The sequence below is a fragment of the Pipistrellus kuhlii genome, unplaced genomic scaffold, assembly GCF_014108245.1.
Source record: "Pipistrellus kuhlii isolate mPipKuh1 unplaced genomic scaffold, mPipKuh1.p scaffold_m20_p_5, whole genome shotgun sequence".
NCBI lineage: Eukaryota > Metazoa > Chordata > Mammalia > Chiroptera > Vespertilionidae > Pipistrellus > Pipistrellus kuhlii.
In genome coordinates this window covers 5596052-5617378 of record NW_023425551.1, presented here as the reverse complement: position 1 = coordinate 5617378, position 21327 = coordinate 5596052, and the positions used below count along the sequence as shown (strand labels likewise).

The following is a 21327-nucleotide window of genomic DNA, read 5'->3' as shown; positions in this document are numbered from 1 at the left end:
TGATACCACTAAAAGACCACACAAGGGGTGAGGATATCTGTAAGGCTGTCCTGGACTATTTAAGTGCTGAAAAAATAAACACCAACCATCTGGTCTCAGTGGCTACTGATGGGGCACCGAGCATGAGAGGTGCACAGAAGGGCTTTGTGGCTCTACTGCAGAAGGCTCTGGGTAGAACGCTGCTCTCATTTCATTGCACCCTGCACCAAGAGGCATTGTGTGCTCAAACATTTCCCCCGGAATGCACAAAAGTGATGGATGTGGCCATTCAGATTGTTAATAAGATAATGGCAGAGGGTTTAAACCACTGCCAGTTCCGTTTGCTATTGGATGAGGTGGAAAGCATATATTCTGATCTCCTGCTCCACAACAAGGTCCGGTGGCTGTCCAGAGGCGAGGTGCTAAAACGCTTTGTCGCATGTTTGGAAGAAGTAAAAACTTTTCTGGCCAGCAAAGAGCTCACCTTTGCTGAGCTGGAACAACCAGAGTGACTGGAAAAATTACATTTTATGGTAGACATGACAACCCATCTAAACACACTAAATACAACCCTTCAGGGGAAAGGAGGCACAGCTCTGCACATGCTGGAGGAGGTTTTGGCATTCGAGCACAAGTTGACAGTGTTTGTCAAAGATTTACAGAGAGGTACACTGTCTCACTTTCCCTCTTAGAGAGAGTCCAAACAAAGTCATGATACGATAAATTTGGAATATTTGAAGTTTGTAATTACCACAATGCAAAGTTCGTTTGGGAAACGATTCTGTGAGTTCAGAGAGGAAAAAAATCACATTATCCTTCCCTGTCACTCCCCTGGTGATCGATCCATCCCTATTGAATATGACTGCATTTGCAGGTGTAAGTCAACCTGATCTTGGATGGAACTGTCTGATATAGCCGACAAAGATATATGGGTGTCCAAGTTCAAATGCTTGACCGCTACTCTTTATTTTTTATTTTTATTTTTTTTTAGAATTCTTATTTGTATTTTTATTTATTTTATTTTATTTTATTTCTATCACTATTTATTTTTTAAAACCATTTATTTATTTATTTATTACATATTTTATTGATTTTTTTTGCCCCCCTCCCTCCCGCCCACACATCCCCTCCCTCCCCAGAGTTTTGTGTCCATTGGTTGTACTTATATGAATGTATACAAGTCCTTTGGTTGATGTATTATCTCCCCCAGATCCTCCTCCCCTCCCCGCTGAAATTTGACAATCTGCTTGTTGCTTTACTGTCTCTATATCTATCTTTTAGTTCATCAGTTTATAATGATCTTTATTATCCACAAATGAGTGAGGTCATGTGGTGTTTCTCTTTCATTGATTGGCTTATTTCACTCAGCATGATGTTCTCCAATTCCATCCAGGTTGCTGCAAATGATGAGAATTCCTTCTTTTTTTATGGCAGCATAGTATTCCATTGTGTAGATGTACCATAGTTTTTGGATCCAATCATCTGCTGACGGGCACCTAGGCTGTTTCCAAATTCTAGCTATTGTAGATTGTGCTGCTATGAACAAAGGGGTGCATATATCCTTTCTGATTGGTGTTTCTAGTTTCTTGGGATATATTCCTAGGAGTGGGATTACTGGATCAAATGGGAGTTCCATTTTCAGTTTTTTGAGGAAATTCCACACTATTCTCCACAGTGGTTGCACCAGTCTGCATTCCCACCAGCAGTGCACGAGGGTTCCTTTTTCTTCGCAACCTCACCAACACTTGTCGTTTGTTGATTTGTTGATGTTGGCCATTCTGACAGGTGTGAGATGGTACCGCATTGTTGTTTTGATTTGCATCTCTCAGATAATTAGTGACTTTGAGCATGTTTTCATGTGGCTTTTGGCCTTCCTTCTGTCTTCTTTTGAAAATATTCTATTTAGGTTCATTGCCCATTTCTTAATTGGATCATTCACCTTCCTTTTATTTAGTTGTATCAGCTGTCTATAGATGTTGGAGATTAAACCTTTATCAGTGGTGTTATTTGCAAATATATTCTCCCACACCGTGGGCTTTCTTGTTGTTTTGTTGATAGTTTCTTTTGCTGTAAAAAAGCTTTTTATTTTGATGTAGTCCCATTTGTTTATTTTCTCTTTAGCTTCCATTGCCCTAGGGGCAGTATCAGTGAAGAAGTTCTTTTGGCATACGTCTGAGATTTTGCTGCCTGTGGCTGCTTCTAGTATTTTTATGGTTTCCCGTCTGATGTTTAAGTCCTGCATCCATTTTGAGTTTATTTTTGTGTATGGTGTAAGTTGGTGATCTAGTTTCATTCTTTTGCATGTGTCTGCCCAATTTTCCCAGCACCACTTATTGAAGAAACTGTCTTGACTCCATTGTATATTTGTGCCTCCTTTGTCAAATATTAATTGAGCATAGTGATTTGGGTTGATATCTGGGTTCTCAATTCTATTCCATTGATCTATATGTCTGTTCTTGTGCCAGTACCAGGCTGTTTTGAGAACAGTGGCTTTGTAATACAGTTTGAAGTCTGGTATTGAGATCCCTCCTACTTTACCCTTCTTTCTCAGGACTGCTGTGGCTATTCGGGGTCGTTTATTGTTCCAAATGAACTTTTGGAGAGTTCTTTCTAGGTCAGTGAAATATGCCATTGGTATTTTAATGGGGAGTGCATTGAACTTATAGATTGCTTTAGGAAGCATGGACATTTTGATGATGTTGATTCTACCAATCCATGAACATGGTATGTTCTTCCATCTCCATACATCTTCCTCTATCTCTTTTTTCAGTGTCGTGTAGTTTCTGCATATAGGTCCTTTACTTCCTTAGTTAAATTTATTCCTAGGTATCTTAATTTTTTTGGTGCGATGGTAAATGGAATTGCTTTTTTAGTCTCTGTTTCTGTAGTTTCGCTGTTGGTGTATAGAAATGCCATGGGTTTCTTGGCATTAATTTTGTATCCTGCTACATTGCCAAATTCATTTATTAAGTCAATTAGTTTTTTAATGGAGTCTTTTGGGTTTTTTATGTACAATATCATGTCATCTGCAAATAAGGATAACTACTTCTTTTCCAATTTGGATGCCTTTTATTTCCTCCTCTTGTCTAATTGCAATGGCTAGTACTTCCAGTACTATTTGACCGCTACTATTGAGGATGTTGCCTGTCAGAAGGCCATTCTGGCTCAGAATCATAAATAGAGTGATATTGAAAACCTTCCCAATCAGGACAAACTTGTATTCGAAACATGGAATGCCAACCCCAACACTTATATAAACATGAAAAAGTATGCATTTGGAGTCCTGTCAATCTTCGGCTCCACGTATGTATGTGAGCAGGTCTTCTCCAACATGAACTATATTAAAAACAAACATCGGTCACGCCTCACAGATGACAACTTGCAAGCCTGTGTGAAAATGAAGGTAACGTCTTACAGCCCTGATGTGCAGACATTGTGCACTGAGGTTCAGGAGCAAAAATCCCATTAACCAGGTAAGTTAAATATTTTAATTAGCTATTAATTTGCAAAAATATATTTTACATTGTTAAGTGAAAAAGTCCTTTTTTTCTTCAGATTGACAGCTAACTGCACGATCCGGTATATAGCATTAAGGTAAGAAACAATATATGCAGTGTTATATTTGTTTTAAATGTCGCAATGGTTTTGCGGCTCCCAGGTTTTTTTTTTTTTTTGGAAATGGGTCCAAGTGGCTCTTTATGTCTTAAAGGTTGCAGACCCCTGCACTAGGATAAAAGGCATCCAAAGTGGCCAGGAGGAAGTAAAACTGTGATTATTTGCAGATGACATAGTGTACAAAGAGAACCCGAAAGACTCCACCCAAAAGTACCAGATTTAATAAATGAATTTGGCAATGTAGCAGGATACAAAATTAACACCCAGAAATGGATGGCAGTCTTACACACCAATAATGATTCCCCAGAAAGAGAAACTTAAAAACCAACAAGCACCAAAACACATTTATCATTGCAACAACAACAACAAAAAATTAAGATACTTAGGAATAAATTTAACCACAGAGGTAAAAGACCTATACTCAGAAAACTTTAGGACATTGAAAAGAGAGTTAGAGGAAGATATTATATAAACAAGTGGAAGAATATATATGTTCATGGATTGGTAGAATTAACACCATTAAATATGTAACCTTTGAACCTATGGCCTTTCCAAGGCTGGATCTAGACACACATTTGTATTGAGCAATTACACAGTCCCAGGTGACAGGTCAGCACTGACAGGCCCTCCCCTTCCACACTGATGACAGACAAGTTGGTTGGGTGAGCACATTGTCTTCAAGGAGAGAGAGAGAGAAATACGTGGAATTTCTCTTATTCACCTCACTTCACAATCAGGAAGACCAAAACCCTGGATACAATATATGATTTGATTAGTGTTTCACAATTAACGTATCCTCATAGGAAAAATTAAGGGTTAGGGGTTGAAATGTGTCCCCCCAAAAGATATGTGCATGTCCACCTGGAACCTGTGAGTGTGACTTTGAGGACTTTGTTCTAACTCAGCTGCTGTGGTAAAAAAATTAAAATAAAACAACTGTACAAACTCTTCATTTTCTCTTCTCTTCAGATCAGAGGAATTTCTTTTATTTTTTAATTTTCAACAAAAAATTGTGGTAAAATACATACAACATACAATTTACCGTCTTGGCTATGCAGATGATCGCCCCTCTTCCCGGAATTTTCTCTCAGCAGACCTGAGCTGGTGCCTGGACATCTGTTCTATTACAAAGGAATTATCCAGGCGATTCCTAGTTTCGGGCACATTGAACACAGGTCTCGGCTCTCAGAGAAAACATCCGGGAGGGAAATGAATGCCTTCTACACTGACTGGCGAGATCAGTGTGATCCTGGCAATCATTGCCTAAGAATGCATTGGTTGAGTACACAACTCAAAAAGATGAATGCACCCGGGCATTACCAAACCCATAACAACCCCAGCCCACTCAGCTGTGACCTTTGCTCCTTGGCAAGCCCTCAGAGCTGGAGCTCACTTGGTTCCCCCAGGCACGCCCTCTGCCCTTCTTTCCCTCTCCTGGCATTCTGCCCTCCCTCTGTTGACTTAAATATCAGAGAGTCATTTAACTGGGAGGTGAGCACTCCATTCTCCGACTTGTGAGCATGTTTTCCCTCACTCCGGTCTTGATAGCAGTTGTCTGCGTTTTGATTGTGTGGATCTTTAAAAATGCGGATAGAAGCATGGAGAGAAGGAAGGCGGAGGCGAGAGCCGGGTCCCAGGCTCGGCCCTGGGTGGATGAAGACCTGAAGGACAGCACTGACCTCCAGCAGGTGGAAGAAGGTAAAGCCGTGGGCCATGCTGTGTGCTGACATCTTGGGCGTTTTGGGGATGGGTGCTAGCTGATGGCAGGTAGGCTTCCTCGTCCACCTCTATTACTACCAGGCTCGTGGGTGACAGGGACAGGTCGTTCTGCTCGGTGGCCAGCCTTCGCCTGCTGGCACCCACCCTCCTTTATTCCCGGATTCTCAGTAAAAAGCCAGGAGGGCTGACGTGTTCCTGGCTCCCGCCTGCTGTGGCAGGTGAAACCTTCCTGAGAGGGCACCTCACAGGCTGGGGCGGCTGTGGGGTGGGTGGTCGGGTGTTGGTCAAGGACTTTGAAATTTAAAAAGTGGCCTCCATGTAGAGACTTGCTACCTTTGACTGTGCCAGGCCCTGTGGCTTAGAGACAGGAGTGGCAGCTGTCCTCGGAGCTGAATGTCTTATTCAGCAGACACAGCAATAAACAGGCAGCAGAGTGGAACAAAGAGACAAACCAGGTGGAACTGATCACAAACTGTTGGGAGAAGGCCTGGGGGTGTGATGAGGCGTTAGCATGAGGATGAACCAGGCTTGTCGAATTAGGAGGGCATGACTAGCAAGGGTTAGGCGGCATCTTATGTAAGAGGAGCAGAAAGAGCAAGCCCCGGGAAAGATGCCGAGAAGATGGGAGGACGGCGCTGATCCAGGAAGAGTGAAATGAAGTGGGGTAGTGGGGGGTGGGGTGGGAGGGTCAGGTCATGGCTGACCTGAGAAGGAAGAGGTTCTTGAGGAGCCCTGGGTAGTCTGTGTTTGAATCTTGTCTGAGGTTGGCCTGTGGGACGGATTCAATTTGGAAGAGGCTCAGTGATTCTCAGCTGGGCTAGCAATGCTCCCATCCTCCAACAGAGGCCTCCGGGAAGTATGCATGTGTGGGCATGTGTGTGTGTGTGTGTGTGTGTGTGTGTGTGTGTTCTGAGGTGGCCTAATCTCAGGATCGGAGTGAGGTGCACCGCTGGCAGGCAGTGCTATGAGTTATCGCTGCCAAATTATCACACAGGCTTCAAGCCTCTCAGGAGCACTGCGTCCTCTCACTCTCCTATGTTGAAGGCTGTGGCCCTCCCTGGAGTGCCAATTGTGCCCAATGGAGAAGTGCTCCCCTTAAACGACACAGGAGCTGCCCCTGGTGGTCAGTGCGCTCCCACAGCGGGAGCTCCGCTCAGTCACAAGCCGAGCTGAGGCTGCGAGTGCAGTGGTGGTGGCAGGAGCCTTTCCTGCCTCTGGCAGCACTAAGGATGTCTGACTGTGGGTTAGATGGCAGGTGGACATCCCCTGAGGGGTCCCAGACTGCGAGAGGGCAAATGGGGTAGGATAAAATCAACTCCTCACCTCCACCCACCCCTGTTGCTGCCAGTGAAACAGTCCGTCTGGACAGCAGCTGGGGAAGTACCGAGAGGCCACGCCGGATGAGTCAGAGGACGGTGGTGCAGTTGGGAAGGAGGTGTTCCCAGGACAGGTGTTGAGCCCTAAGTCGCTCCCAACCTCACCTTCAGAATCTGTCTACTGTGCTAGCCCATCTCCCTCTGCCTCATTACATTGCTCCTCAAGGCTCCCAGAATTCACAGAGAGGGAACAAGGATGGCATGACACCAATTGGCCTGTGGTTTCATAGCTTGAGAATATTTGGCCTTGCAAAAATTTTGGAGTAGAATCAGAAAACGGAAAAGAAACTTCTGTAGAGAAGCAGCCAACCCACCCCCCCGTCCCCCACACCTTCATGTTAAGCATTAAAGGAGAGACGTGGCCTAGAATTACTTGGCCATTAAGCCTAATTATGGAGCAATTTTGTGTTCCTTGGCATTAAGCAATGACAAAAGGTGAATTGCTTCTGGTATTAATAGCCAACCCCAAGTGTAGGAGCATGGGGCGTATATTAAAAAGCAGACCGCACTAGCACACATTTGTTTCAGAAATGTATGGACTGCACAGTTAGGGTGACTTGGCTGGCCTATGATAGAGGCAGGACAGCTGTGCAGTTTCCAGAGGTGGTTCTCTTTCCTTTTGGTGAGGACCACATTCCTGGGGGCCATCAGGAGGTCAAGGGGAAGGAGAGAGAATTGGTGCCTTTTGCATTTGTGTTGGTTCATGTCGAGAAACAGCAGCCTCCCCTCACCTGCCTCTCCCACCTTGCACTGCTCAGACTGCCCTGCAGGACAATCCAGCCCAGCAGTGATGAGGCCATTTCTTCATTCCCTTAAAGTGAGAGCACCTGCACTGTGTGCCCAGCTGGCACGCCCCTCGTGAAGCTGAGCGGGGCGGTGAAGGATTTAGAAAAGACAGACAAGAAAAAAAGCTGGGTCTAGGTGGGACACTGCCCTCTCTAATGGATAGACAGCGCTACAGCCTACAAGGCAAGTCTCTGTTTTACAGCCAGTTCCCACAAGGCAAAGTAAGGGCGTGCTTACAACGTTCTCTCAGGCTTTGGATCTACTCAGTTACATGCACCTGATCAAGCTTTGTTTACTTGCTGCACCTTCCACAGCCTGTATCACTCAGCCACGTGGGGCCACAGGTTTGGACCATAAAGTCAAGTTTACAACCATAGCCTTTGGCTATAATTGTGCTGGGACTTGCACTTGGCTTTGCCAGGAGAGGATTGTGCCCTCTCATTAGTCCCAGGCTTGAACCTGTGCAAACGCTGTAGCTGCTCTCCACAACCCTGTACTTTAGAAGCGGCACAAATTGCCAAGCCATGCCCTTAAGCTGCCTTTAGTTTCTATAAATGCTGGTTGAATGGATTTTAAGAGTTAGCAACTTAAGCTCCAGTTCAGGAAGTGATTCATGGTCTTGTTCACTGACTGTGAACTGATTACTGAGGTTGCCAGACTTCATAACAAATGGTGAAAGTCTTTGTTGGCACAATTGAGGAAGTTCAGGGTTGGTGATGATGACATCTGGGTTTGATTTAGAATTGATTGCTGGAAGCTGATAGCTGATTGTTGCCATTCCCCCATCACACCTACTTCTTTTTAACTTAGAACCTGGGCCTTCTCATTAAATGTGTATAGTCCCGGACTGGACTGCCCTGGCTATCACAATTTATTCTGCTATTGATTAACATTTGCATACACATTTAAAATGTCAAAAGAAGTTTCTCACTAAGAGCTCTGAGCCAAGTGGAACCTGCTAGTACCGTAGTTGGGTTCTCAGTCCCTTTGGAGTCAGTCCCTCTTCATGGGAGTCCCCTCCTGCCTTCCTCCTCCCCATCCCCAGATACCTAGGAGTGAAGTGTTTGGGAGCCAGTATCAGAGAAGGTTAATCCTCTACCCGAAATCCACCTGGCATGTCCCAGACCCTCAAGCCCTGGATCTCCTTGCTCTCTTTCCTCTGTTTCCATGGGTAATTCTTATCTTTATGTGAGGGCTCCCAAAGTGACATCTTGCCTCTTGGACATCTATTTTTTCTTTCTTTTCTTTTCTTTTCTTTCTTTCTTTCTTTTTTTTTTTTAATAGAAAATTATTGTTATTGTTGAAAGTATTACAGATGTCCTCTTTCCTCTTCCCCCACTGACCCCTTCTAGTCCAGAACTGGTTCATGAGACCACCTGTGTCACTGAGCTTCAAGTGCATGGCCTTCTGATTGTTTTGTCAGTGTTTTTCTTCCCCACTCATACCTACTTGCCTATGGAAATTATCCCCTCTGTTAAAAGCTGGTTTTGCTGTTGTGCTTTGAAAAATAGTAACATGGCAAGGACTTCATCACTAAGGATCTAACCCACTTAAGCTAGACCTTACCCACTTAAACTCTCACTCCATCTAGAACATGCCTGTTTTCTTTCTTTCTTCAGGTGTTCTAACCTCACAGTCCTAGTCACTTGATCCACTTTAGATTTCTTTGGTAATTAATTTCTATGGCCTTCTTATTTTTTAAATTGTGCAATTTAATATACTTGTTGAAAAAGTGTATAAGACATAAATGTGTATGCAGGACATAGATGAATGGCTTAACAAATAACTTTAAAGCAAATATCCATATAATTATCACCTAGGTTAAGAAATAAAATTTTTTAGCACTCCATAAAACCCCCTATGTCCCTTTCTAGTCACAACCTTTTCCTGACCCTACAAAAGTAGTTGTTACTTTGAATTTTATGGGAATTATTTCTTTGCTTTTATTTACAGATTTATTGCCTATGTATCTATTCTTAAATGAATAGAATCATCATGTTAAAATTCTTTTGACTTGCTTCTTTTGCTTAACATTATACTTTTAAATTCATCCAAGTTAGACATGTGACTGAAGTTCATTCATTTTCATATTCAGATAAAATGCTTTCATGTGTTTATTTTATTTCAAGAGGATATCACAATTTATTCTGCTATTGATTAACATTTGCATACACATTTAAAATTTTCTTATAATTTTATTATAATAATGTTATATAATTTCATTAAATATTAATATTATAAAATGTAATGTAATTTTATAATTTATAATTTAGTATTATAATAACTTTATAAAGTAATCCTTAATTTTTAAAAATGGATATTGATATGCTTATGAGATGAATGGTATAACTTTTCTAGCCTTTTACTTTCAACCTCTCTAAATTCTTATGTTCTAGATGTGTTCAAAACAAAAAATAGGCTCAAATTGGAGTCACTCATGCTAAGCTCCACATCACCAAACCTAATTACAATTTCAGAACCCCAGAAATGGAATCTTAAACCAGTCGACCAGGAATCGCCTGATCGGCACTAGTGAGGCCATCTCCCTGATAGACCCCAGCCATGTCCTGCCATGTCCTGTCATGTCCTAAAAGAACCTAACTTTGCAATTACCAACCCGATTTTTCGTCTACAACAGCTTCCTTGCTCCGGCTCCCTTCTGCCCACAAAAGTCTTTCACTTTGTACAATTCTTCAGAGGAACCATGCTTTACACTTGAAACTCATAATATTATATGTCAACCATACTTTCTAATAAAAAACAATTAGGACTTAAGCATGTAACTCATTGGCCTGTATCAGGAGCATTTAGCCCAATGGTATTCAATGCACTTATTCTTGCTGCTGTTAGGATTTCAGTTATTCTTTAAAAAAAAAATTATATATATATATATATATATATATATATATATATATATATATATATATATTATTGATTTTTTTACAAAGAGGAAGAGAGGGATAGAGAGTTAGAAATATCGATGAGAGAGAAACATCAATCAGCTGCCTCCTGCACACCCCCCACTGAGGATGTGCCTGCAACCAAGGTACATGCCCTTGACCAGAATCGATCCCGGGGACCCTTCAGTCCACAGGCCAATGCTCTATCCACTGAACCAAACCAGTCAGGGCTCTTTGTACATTTTGAAGTGCTGCTCAGAAAGTGCATGTGCCATCGATTGGAACAAGTGGTAATCTGAAGGAGCAAGGTCTGGTGAATACAGCGGGTGAGTTAATACTTACCAGGCAAGATCTTTTAATGTGTCTTTAACTCATTTTGAAGTATGTGATGGTGTGTTATCATGAAGCAAAATTACTTTGCCGTGTCTTCTGGCCTATTCTGGTCATTTTACAATCAAAGAATGGTTCAAATTGACCTGGACATTGTTTGTCTTTCACATCAAAATCATCATTTTTAAAGCATTTAAATAAACATTCACAAGTATCTTGAGATGGAGCATGTTCACCATAAGCTTCCTGACGTATGCGATAACTTTCAGTAGCACTTTTCTTCAAAATAATGAATTAAAACTTCCCACAAATGCTTTTTTTTTTTGGCACAAAATTTGACATTTTTAAGCGTAAAATTATCTATGATGTTAACACCTTCAGAAAATTTGACATATGAAGTTTTGAAGCTGGCTATCACTACAACAAAATAGCATACATATCAAATCGCATATATATCAACATATGTGTGACTCCATCTAGTGAAAAAAAATCTGCATTATTAACTGGTACACCTATTAGTTAATTCTCGATTAATAAAAAGTTGCATTCTTCATCTTTGTGTAGGAGAAATTTTTCTTTTCCTTGATTTATAACCAATCTGGAGTTTAAAGGATTGGCAAGATCCAAGTCAAGATTCTGTAGATCTATTAGTCTCATTTTTGTTGATGCTTATGAGCTCATAAAGTTTTGAGAACTTGATCTCCTTCTCTCAAGTGGCCACCTGATGACTGTGAGATCATTAATTTGCCACTCTTCTTTTTCTTATTTGCAGATGCTGACGAGTGGCAAGAGTCAGAGGAAAGTGTTGAGCATATCCCGTTCTCCCACACCCGGTATCCTGAGGAGGAAATGGTTACGAGATCCCAGGAATTTTATGAGCTTCTCAATAAGAGACGCTCAGTGAGATTCATAAGTAATGAGCAAGTCCCAATGGAAGTTATTGAGAATGTCGTCAAAACAGCAGGTCTGTAATCGCATACTGGGTCTTTGAGAATGTCAGCTGCATTACTGCTGTGACAATAATGAGCAATGTTGAAGCTCAAACACAGTGAAGGAAGCCTAGAATGATAAGCTTACCTATAAAGTCTTACCAAGTGCTAACTGACTGCCAGAAACATAATTATTCCCACTTTTTATAAACTTTTGACTATTATAAACTCCTTGGGAGCAGATGTAACAATAGTTCAAAACTTCTGAAATTACTGATCATTATGAACTTTCATTAAAAACAAAAATTTCTAAACACACTATTATATTGGAAGAGAAACATCTTTCTTTCTTCTCCTCTTAAAACATCACACACACACACACACACACACACACACACACACACTCACATACACACATACACTTACATTTATATATTTCTCTTTTTGGAACCAAGTTTCTTATATCATACTCCATAATGCTCTAACACTATATTCTAATGACCTACCAAATTTACTTGTGTGAATTTGCAAAATAAGTCAAATAAGAAACACCTATTTTCAATGTAAATTGTTATCTCTACAGAGAAAAAAAACAAACAAAAACATGAGAACTACAAGAAAGTAGGAAGATAAATAAGAGCAACCCCCTTATTCGAGAGTCTTCTGTAATTAGAGTTTTATTCATTTCAATTATGAGTACAAATGCACTAAGTTGTTGAATCCTTTAACTAATCACAGTTATTAAATTGCTTCTGTGTATATTATCTGTATCTATGTGTGTGTGTGTACTTGTGGTGCTTAGATAAATTTGGAATAATTAAAAATATGAGGGATGAATTTATTTCTTAGGATAGTGACGCAAATACTTACTGGGCAGATAACATCGGTACAAACTAAACTGGAATCCCTCTGTGTAGAAATTTGTGCTTTATGTTTAGCTTCTGGCTTGCCAAAGCATTTCACAATTTAATCATGCCCCCCCTACCCTGAGGAGTCGTGGGTGGCAAACAAGGATGTCATTAAGGCTGGAGGTCTGAGTCCCCTCGGGTAGAGTTTATACCATTAAATTACTCACTGGGAAGAAAGGAATTGTTGCTTCTGAAATATCCCACCAGAGGGTCACTGTGGTCTAGGAACAGTGGGGCCATTTCTAGGACTGAGGGGTGATCAGATCCAGATCAGAAGCTGGCCCAGGCCGTGGCTAGAACCTAAAAGGAAATGCAAGCTCCCTGGGCACCGAGATGTACCATGAAGCTTTGCTGGGGTCCCTGGGATGATCAATGTGTGGGCTGAGTGCTCCTGAAGCCTGTGAGAGGCAGAAGACACACTGATGTGTGTACTGAACCCAGAACCAAGAGTTCTTGTGTGCCCCCAATGAAACCACAAGCCCCACAGTCCATACTGAGAGCTTCGATGTTGGCATTAAGCTATGTATAGTTCCATTGCCTATGGAGGCATATTTTAAAACCACTTAACCACTTAAATTTTACTATAAGCTTTATGACTTCATCCTTTTCCAAGGATATCAAAACAGATGACATTTTGGAGAATCTGGGCTATCAGAATTCCCCCTCTGTGATCATGATTCAGTTCCTAGGGACGTTTTCTTCCACTTGGCTCGAGAAGCAGTGATAGGGCCCTCCAGCCCTAGAACCATTGGCCTTGAGCTCAGCCAGCGGGGTCAGAGCCTCCTACCATGAGGCCGAATGAAAGGAGGCAGCAGCAACATACCAGGGCTGCCACCAAGCGCTCTGTTTGCCAGAAGAGGTACCTTCATTTTTAGCAAGTGTGAATCTCTCTATTTATTCTTAATTCATAGTCACACATTTTCCTGCAGTTTTAATTTCTGATTTTAACGGGGGACAGGAACAGCCCCAAGTGGGGCCCACACAGAGCCCTGGACCTTCGTGGTTGTGAAGGACCCAGACATGAAGCATAAGATCCGGGAGATCATTGAGGAGGAGGAGAAAATAAACTACTTGAAAAGGATGGGACAACGATGGGTCACAGACCTCAAGAAAATAAGGTACAGTGTTGGTGGGATGAGGGATGTTTGGGTTGACTTCTTAAATGAAGTAACGGTGGCTTCGGTTTCCTGGTTTTGTTTTAGGTGTTCAACTGTTTGAATCTATCTCTGTGAGGAATTATGGAAGTTAGGACTGGTCTCATCACTTTATTGCCTTGAGCATATTATTATGATCTTTGAATGCATAATAATCTGGCCACTCAGTGTATAGCCTATATAGTAAAAAACTAATATGCAAACTGTCCCCTCGACCAGGAGTTCGACCAGCAGGTAGGCTGGCCAGCCAACCGCCCATATCCCCTCCCCCTGGCCAATCTGGCCAAATCCCGCCCATGCACAAATTCATGCACAGGGCCTCTCTCTCTTTATATATATAACACACACACACACACACACACACACACACACACACACACACACACACACACACACTCACACTGAGTGGCCACATTATTATGCGTTCAGAGATCATCATAATAATCTGGCCACTCAGTGTATATCAGGTCTGGGTCAAATCTTAGCTTTGGTCTTCTCATTGTGAAACCTTGTTATTTGCAACACAAATTAGCTAAGTAGTGAAAAGAACAAAAAATCATAAGAGCAAATATTCTCTGGGATATCTTTTCTTTCCCCCTTTAGAACTAACTGGATTAAAGAGTACTTGGACACAGCTCCTGTTTTGATTCTCATTTTCAAACAAGTGCACGGCTTTACCGCCAACGGCAAGAGGAAGGTCCACTACTACAACGAGATCAGTGTGTCCATCGCGTGTGGCATCCTCCTCGCTGCCCTGCAGGTATGTCAGCCTCCCACCTGAGAGGTGATGCTTGGGGGCCAAACAGTGGCCTGAATTCACAGAAAGCAGCTGAGCTTCTGGTTCAGGGACATTCAGAAATTGTTATTCTAAAGTTAAATTCCTGAGGGAGGCAACTCTGATGTGAAAACTGACCCTGAAACCAGGCTGGGTGAGTACAATGGTTCAATGAACTAGAATTCTTCCTGGAAATTTACCTGAAACGTCATTGTAGGTCAGAAGAAAGGCCCTCTGTGTGCCTTCATCTGTGACATGTGAAGGTCAAGGGTGGTGGGAAACACACTTTCAGAGCCTGGAAGTTCCAGGGACTGGCTTCCTAGCTATGTTTGCTGTTATCTGTGCTGATGGAATGCTTCAGAACTGTAAGGAGGACAAGGTCACTGAGCTCCTTTCCAGAGAAGTTGAGTTTACATTGTATTGCATCAGAACCATGTTCATGTACTTTAACAAAGTCCATCTACCTAGTAGCTAGAGCAATACTGAGCAGGAAGCAGAGTAGCCAAGGTATGCCTTTCATCTGAGTCAGCTCATTCCCTCAACAAATCTCCTCCGGGTTCCTCTCTGTGACAGATTCCCGGAGGCACCAGGAATAGTTGCCTTATGAACTCTATGTTCTGCTGGGAATTGGAGTTCTGGGTGGAGAGAGACAGTAAATCTGTAAACAGGTAAAACAAAGAAGACTAGCCGAAACCGGTTTGGCTCAATGCATAGAGGGTCGGTCTGTGGACTGAAAAGTCCCGGGTTCGATTCTGGTCAAGGGCATGTACCTGGGATGTGGGCACATCCCCAGTAGGGGGCGTGCAAGAAGCAGCTGATTGATGGTTCTCTCTCATCGATGTTTCTAACTCTCTATCCCTCTCTCTTCCTCTCCGTAAAAAAAAAAATCAATAAAAAAAACCGCCAAAAAACAAAAAACAAAACAAAACAAAAAAACCAAAGAAGACTATAAGAGTAAGAGAGCATACTGCCAAGGAACAAATAAGTCATTGTGTGCTTCCTCACCATCTCAAAGAAAAGTCTGTGCATCAAAAACACCTCACAAAGTGTAGTCATTGTTTTCTTTCAAAAGAGAAATAGATTACTTGAAAATTTGTCCTAGAGCAGTGTTTCCCAAAGTGTGGTACGCGTACCCCCAGGGGTACGAGAAGAATTTGGTGGAGGTACACGGTGCACCGGAGTTTGGTGGGGATGTGCACTGCACCATGCTTAGCTGCGCCTAATTCTACATTCTCATGAGTACAAGGGGTACTCAACATTACAAAAATTATAGAAGGGGTACACATATATCAAAAGTTTGGGAAACACTGTCCTAGAGGAACAGAAACTTCTTTATTTCCCTCCTGAGACTGTACACAGGGCACCTCCATCCACCATTCCCCTCCCCCCTTTTTCAGTAGTTTTTTCCCCCCCGATTATAATTGATGTACAATATTAGATTATTTCAGGTGTCCTGGGAGAAGCCTGTTGGTCTTGGAGTGGGCTCAGATCACTAGTGGTCTGCAGGCCTTTGACTCAGCAGCCTTTTGCCTCTTTAGTGTTGATTTGCTGCCCTCTAGCGTTCCATAAGGCATCTTTCTGAGTGCAGGTCTTGATTTGCGAGGGAGGAAAGAGGAATCTCCCGAAGCCCCCATCTGGGCAGAAGGCATAGTGACTGGAGTTGTGCAGGACTCTCAGAGGCAGTTCCAGAACTTTCTGGCTCTGGCTTGGTGGTGATTGGAAAAGTGAGGGGTGGGAGGGTGGGAGGGTTGAGAGGGCCAGCTGGGAGGTGCCTTGAGGCTACACATGATTTTTATTAGCTGTTTATTAGCTGGGGGCTTGGGGAGAGGTTGATGAAGTATTTTCTCTGCCTCCCCCCTTGGCTGCTGAGTCCTGTCTTTCTGGATGTGGAATTATCAACTGGGACAGTCCATGGCTGGATCATAGGGATCACTTATTTTTTTTGTTATTCCTTTAGTGGAGTTGGATTCCCCAAATTCCTTTCCATGAAATAATCATTCCTATTTCTTAAGCTTTAAAGAAATGCAAGACTGGCGTTTTTCTTCTTCAAGAACCTTCCCACTGTTTGGTTAAAAGAAGGTGGAGGCTGGGGAGATTGAGGAGAGCAGGCATGAGTCACGTTACCCATGTGCCTCTTGGTTGCCCAACATCCGGGAACTGAAAGAACAAGCAGGCCTGACAGGGCCAGAATGTCCCCAGCCTTGAAGCAGAGCTGCCATTTCCATGTCCTCTTTTCCTTTCCCGTTTCAGAACGCAGGACTGGTGACCGTCACCACCACGCCTCTCAACTGCGGCCCTCGTCTGAGGGTGCTCCTGAGCCGCCCCACAAACGAAAAGCTGCTGCTGCTGCTCCCCGTGGGGTATCCCAGCAAAGAGGCCACGGTGCCCGACCTCAGACGGAAACCTCTGGACCAGGTCATGGTGACTGTGTAGGCCGGACACCAGCAGGGAGAGGCTGGAGGGGGTATTGCTGCTCCCTCTCCTGCTCCTCTCGGGCTTCTGGCTGCCTTTCTCTGAGTTTAGGTCTCCCCAGTACTCCACGCCACGGGGGGATGAGGTGGGGAGGCAGTCTGTGTGTGCAGAAAACTTTCCACATTCCCCAGTACTTGGAGTCTGAGACCCCTGCTTCTGACAGTGGGGTTTGAGGAACATAGAGCAAGATCAACAGGTACACTCTCTTCCATTTCTCACCCACTTTGGAAATGGATTACAATTTTACTGAAAATACGCTCTGGTGTTTAAGTGTTTTATTTTTTTTGTTTGTTTTAAATATATATTTTATTGATTTTTTACAGAGAGGAAGAGAGAGGGATAGAGAGTTAGAAACATCGATGGGAGAGAAACATCGATCAGCTGCCTCCTGCACACCTCCTACTGGGGATGTGCCCGCAACCAAGGTACATGCCCTTGACCAGAATCAAACCTGGGACCGATGCTCTATCCACTGAGCCAAACCGGCTTTGGCAAATGTCTTTTTCTTATGTTTAGAAACTATTTGTGCCCAGGGAGCTCTTTGGCAGTTTCAGTTCACCGTGCTCAGGTGAGCTGGGAAGCTGGCCTTTGGGGCGTGGAGTGGAGAGGGAATCTGGCCAGTAGTGGTGGTCTGAGTGCAGTCATTCTAGTACAAAGCCACTTGAGAGGAAAGAAAAGTCTAGAGTAGGCCTGAGTTAGGGGCCCTCGAGGAAAAGAGTGCAGAGGGTTGGCCACCCTCCAGATCACCACACCCGGAAACAGCCCTGGTTTGTCAGATGGCGAGCAGAGGTACAAAGGCACAGATTTGGGATGTGCTGCAGCCAGCTTTCTCTCCGGGGGATGGAATTAAAACCAACGCGGTCCCCAGAGCACAGCACAGATGGATTCGATTCAAGTTGTTCTTCTGGCGTTTGCCAGCTGGAGGCCACGGAAAACAAACTTTTAAAGGCTCATTTTCTTCATCTGTAAAATGAGGATAAACATAGCACTTATCTCAGAGTTACTGAGGCGACTGAACGTGATGAGTCACATGTAGTTCTAAGCTCATGGTGGCGACCACTAAGCTTTTAGGGCTGGCTCCTGGTATCATGGTTAGTACTGTTGTTACAAAAACTTATACTTGTAATGTTTCAGTCCACACACATCTATACACAGTGATGAGACTAAAACACATGCTGCTCCAGCTATGCTGCTCGGTGCCCTCACTCCCACACCAGGAAGGCTGGGCAGACCGGCTAGTGTGGCTCAATGGTTGAGCCTCGACCTATGAACCAGGAGGTCACAGTTCAATTCCTGGTCAGGGCACCTTCTCCTGTTGCAGGCTCAATCCCCAGGAGGGGGTGGGCAGGAGGCAGCCAATCAATGATTCTCTCTCATCACTGATGTCTCTCTCTCTCTCTCCCTCCCTCCCTCTTTCTTCTTCTCTGAATTCAATAAAAATGTTTTCTTTTAAGAAAAGGAAGGCTGGACAGTCCAACAAAGAGGCATTTGTCTACCTGCTAGAGAGGTGACTGCACAGAACGGAGGTGGGGATAGTAAGGAGACTCCCGCACCCAGTGGAGAGAATGGGCTGATGCACCTGAGGTTGAAGCAGATTAAGGAACAGGATGTCCTTGGCAGACAACTCTGGAGGGTGAATAGCAGTACCTGGAGCTGAGTGCCCTGCGTCAGATACAGTAGTTGTGAGGAAATGGGAGATATTACTGTTTCCCCGAAAATAAGACATCCTCTGAAAATAAGACCTAGCGCATGGAAAAATAAGACATCCCCTGAAAATAAGATCTAGTGCATCTTTGGGAGCAAAAATTAATATAAGACACTGTCTTATTTTCGGGGAAACAGGGTATCAGCCCATTTGGAGAATTCCCAACAAGTTCCAAGGAAGGGGAATGGTTTGTGTCTTTATCATGACTTTAGAGTCATGGTGTGGGGCCAATTGTTCAAGATTAAACCCAACAGCCTTAAAATTCCCTTAGAACAGCATGGAAAAATGCTAGCAATGTCTTCAGAGCACCAAGAGCATAGAAGCCAATGAGGAAATAACGAAAGTGAGCTCACTTGGGTGGAGGTGGAGCTGCTGATTTTCACCTCTTCCAATAATTAAAAACAAAAAAGAATAATGCAGAGGAGACTGGAATTAAGGTTCTAAAATGAAAGCCCACTGAAGGATGTCCCCTGTTGTCATAGTGACCACAGAAAGGGTCAGGGCACTATATGCCTTCTGACTCTGTTCCTAAGGGATGTCAGCTTATCTGAGATGTTCACCATATTGTGGTCATGAGTTCCTGACCTGGTAACTCTGACTCCCTTGAGGTAGAACATCTGCTCCCTGGTTAAATGACTTTCCACATCTGGGAATGTTTAGAATTAAATATGGAGATGATGAAATAAATCAGACCCGTAATATTGGTACTTTCATGTTGAACTTAGGAATAATCTTGCGTGTGTTTCTTATTTAAGTGATTTTTTAAGTGGAAACTTATGGTTCCGATTTAAGACATGAAATTGATTTTAGGCTTGTGATTTTAAGTTGGAAGATATAAGAAAATTTGACTGAGCTCATTAATAGTTTTAGGGTAGATTCACAATATTTGTAAGTTTAACTTATTAGATTTAGGAGAGATGTTTAAATATCTGAGAACACTTGGGCTTACTTGGCTGTAAACTTGCCAGGTCAATTATTTGAAGTGTTAAGCCAGAAACTCAACTAAATTATTAAGTCTATACAAGCAATTTAAAGTGTTTAAGAGATTTTTAATAACTGATGCTTGTAAATGAGAACAATGGTTTAAGGGAGTTTAGCCTACTCAACTTGAGTTAATTAAACATTAATCATAATGATTCACTTTATTTAAATTTACTAGATTTACAAACATAGTAATAAAACATATGTATTAGGTTAGAAAGCTTTTGGCAGAAAGCAACAAATAAACAACCCCCGCCCCCCATAATGGACTAAATAAATAGGGGGTAATTTCCCCCCATAATGACAAGTTTGGATGCTGGTCCACTGGTTTCATGAAATCTGCCAAGATCTCAGTGTTCCCTTGGCCTTTCTTCGTGACCACAGAATGCTGCTCTAGCTCCACCCATCACAACCAAGCACAGTGCTTGAACTATAACAGGCACTCAATAAATATTGGTGAAAGAATTTATGCAAAAACTTTAGATAGATCATAAAGTTTTAGAATGCGAGATTCGAACGGGACCTGGGCGTCTATGTTTCTCACAAGCACTCCAGGTGATTCCACTGACCGAGAAGGCTGGTGAACTCAGAAAGCATTCTCTGGTGACCTCATTAATCTCAAGGCTCTAAGTACCTGTCATCCCACAGGGCCTCCCAGGTCTATTCCTCCAGTCCCCTCCCTACATATGCCCTCACCACCGCCGCCCCCCCCCACCCACCCCCGTTGTCCATGGCCACTGGCCAGGCCCATATGCATGCATACAAGTCCTTTGGTTGATCTCTTCCCCTTTACCCCCACCCTACCCAACTGTTTTTTAAGAACCTGGATGTGCCTTAGGCATCTCAATGGTTACCTGCTCTAAGTAGTACTTGGGTGTCCTTGTCCTCCCTTGCCTTGACCCTCAATTTGTTCTTTTGTGGGTGCAGCCCGACACCTAGAAAGCACCTTAAACTTCTACCATTCTCTTATCTCCCACATCCAAATCCACCAGCTCCTCTTCCTGGCTTCACCTCGAACAGTGCCCCTGGGGAGGAAGCATGGAGGACCCATGTGAACATGAAGCTCATGCTGCCTGCTGGCGTGAATAACAAAATCCTTTGCTCTGACCCAGATGTCTCGTGTCTACTGCCAGCTCCCACAAAAATGGCAGGCTACTTTGCTAGCTTGCAAGCAATGTATAACCTCAGACCCTTCACAGTTCCCAACATTTTGCTCTAAAATTTCTCTCTATCTGAAATGCTCCTCCCCTAGATGTTGTGGCTGGCTCCTTCATGTCATTCATGTTTTCAGCTCAACTGCTACCTGTCTGAGAAGCTTTCTTTGACCACTCAACCCAAATACCCCCATGCCAGCCAATCTTGATCACATCATAGCACCCATCAACCCTTATAATGTAAAAAAAAAAGTAAGGCAACATTTAAAATATACTCACACTCCGAAGAACTTTTCAGTAAATACTAGCAGCTATGTATTCACAACTGAGGTTAAGATCAAGAACATTATCAGTACAGCTGATGACCCATATACCCCTCTCCAATTCCATATTCTTTCTTCCCTCCGTGGAGGAAAGCACCAACCCAAATTTGGCATTTTTCATTCCCATCCATAAAAATAAAAAAAAATACCGCTGCTACTCAATAATGTATAATGTTATTTTGCAAATTTTAACTTTGCATAGATGGCATTGCACTTTACAT

General features: G+C 43.0%; 1 protein-coding gene across 2 annotated transcripts; it reads left to right on the top strand.

Moving 5' to 3' along the window:
* The first annotated feature begins 5062 nt into the window (after positions 1-5062).
* Positions 5063-17051, top strand: IYD (iodotyrosine deiodinase). 2 transcript variants are annotated; one of them, XM_036414950.2, is made up of 5 exons: positions 5063-5292; positions 11478-11669; positions 13501-13660; positions 14300-14456; positions 16722-17050. In XM_036414950.2, exons 1-5 carry the CDS (start codon positions 5115-5117, stop codon positions 16902-16904), a joined length of 870 nt encoding a protein of 289 aa, XP_036270843.1. In that variant the 5' UTR covers positions 5063-5114; the 3' UTR covers positions 16905-17050. The 2 variants fall into 2 exon arrangements, with proteins under 2 accessions (XP_036270843.1, XP_036270844.1); XM_036414951.2 differs by lacking the exon at positions 5063-5292 and having other exon boundaries at positions 11478-11600; positions 13500-13660; positions 16722-17051.
* The last annotated feature ends 4276 nt before the right edge of the window (positions 17052-21327 follow it).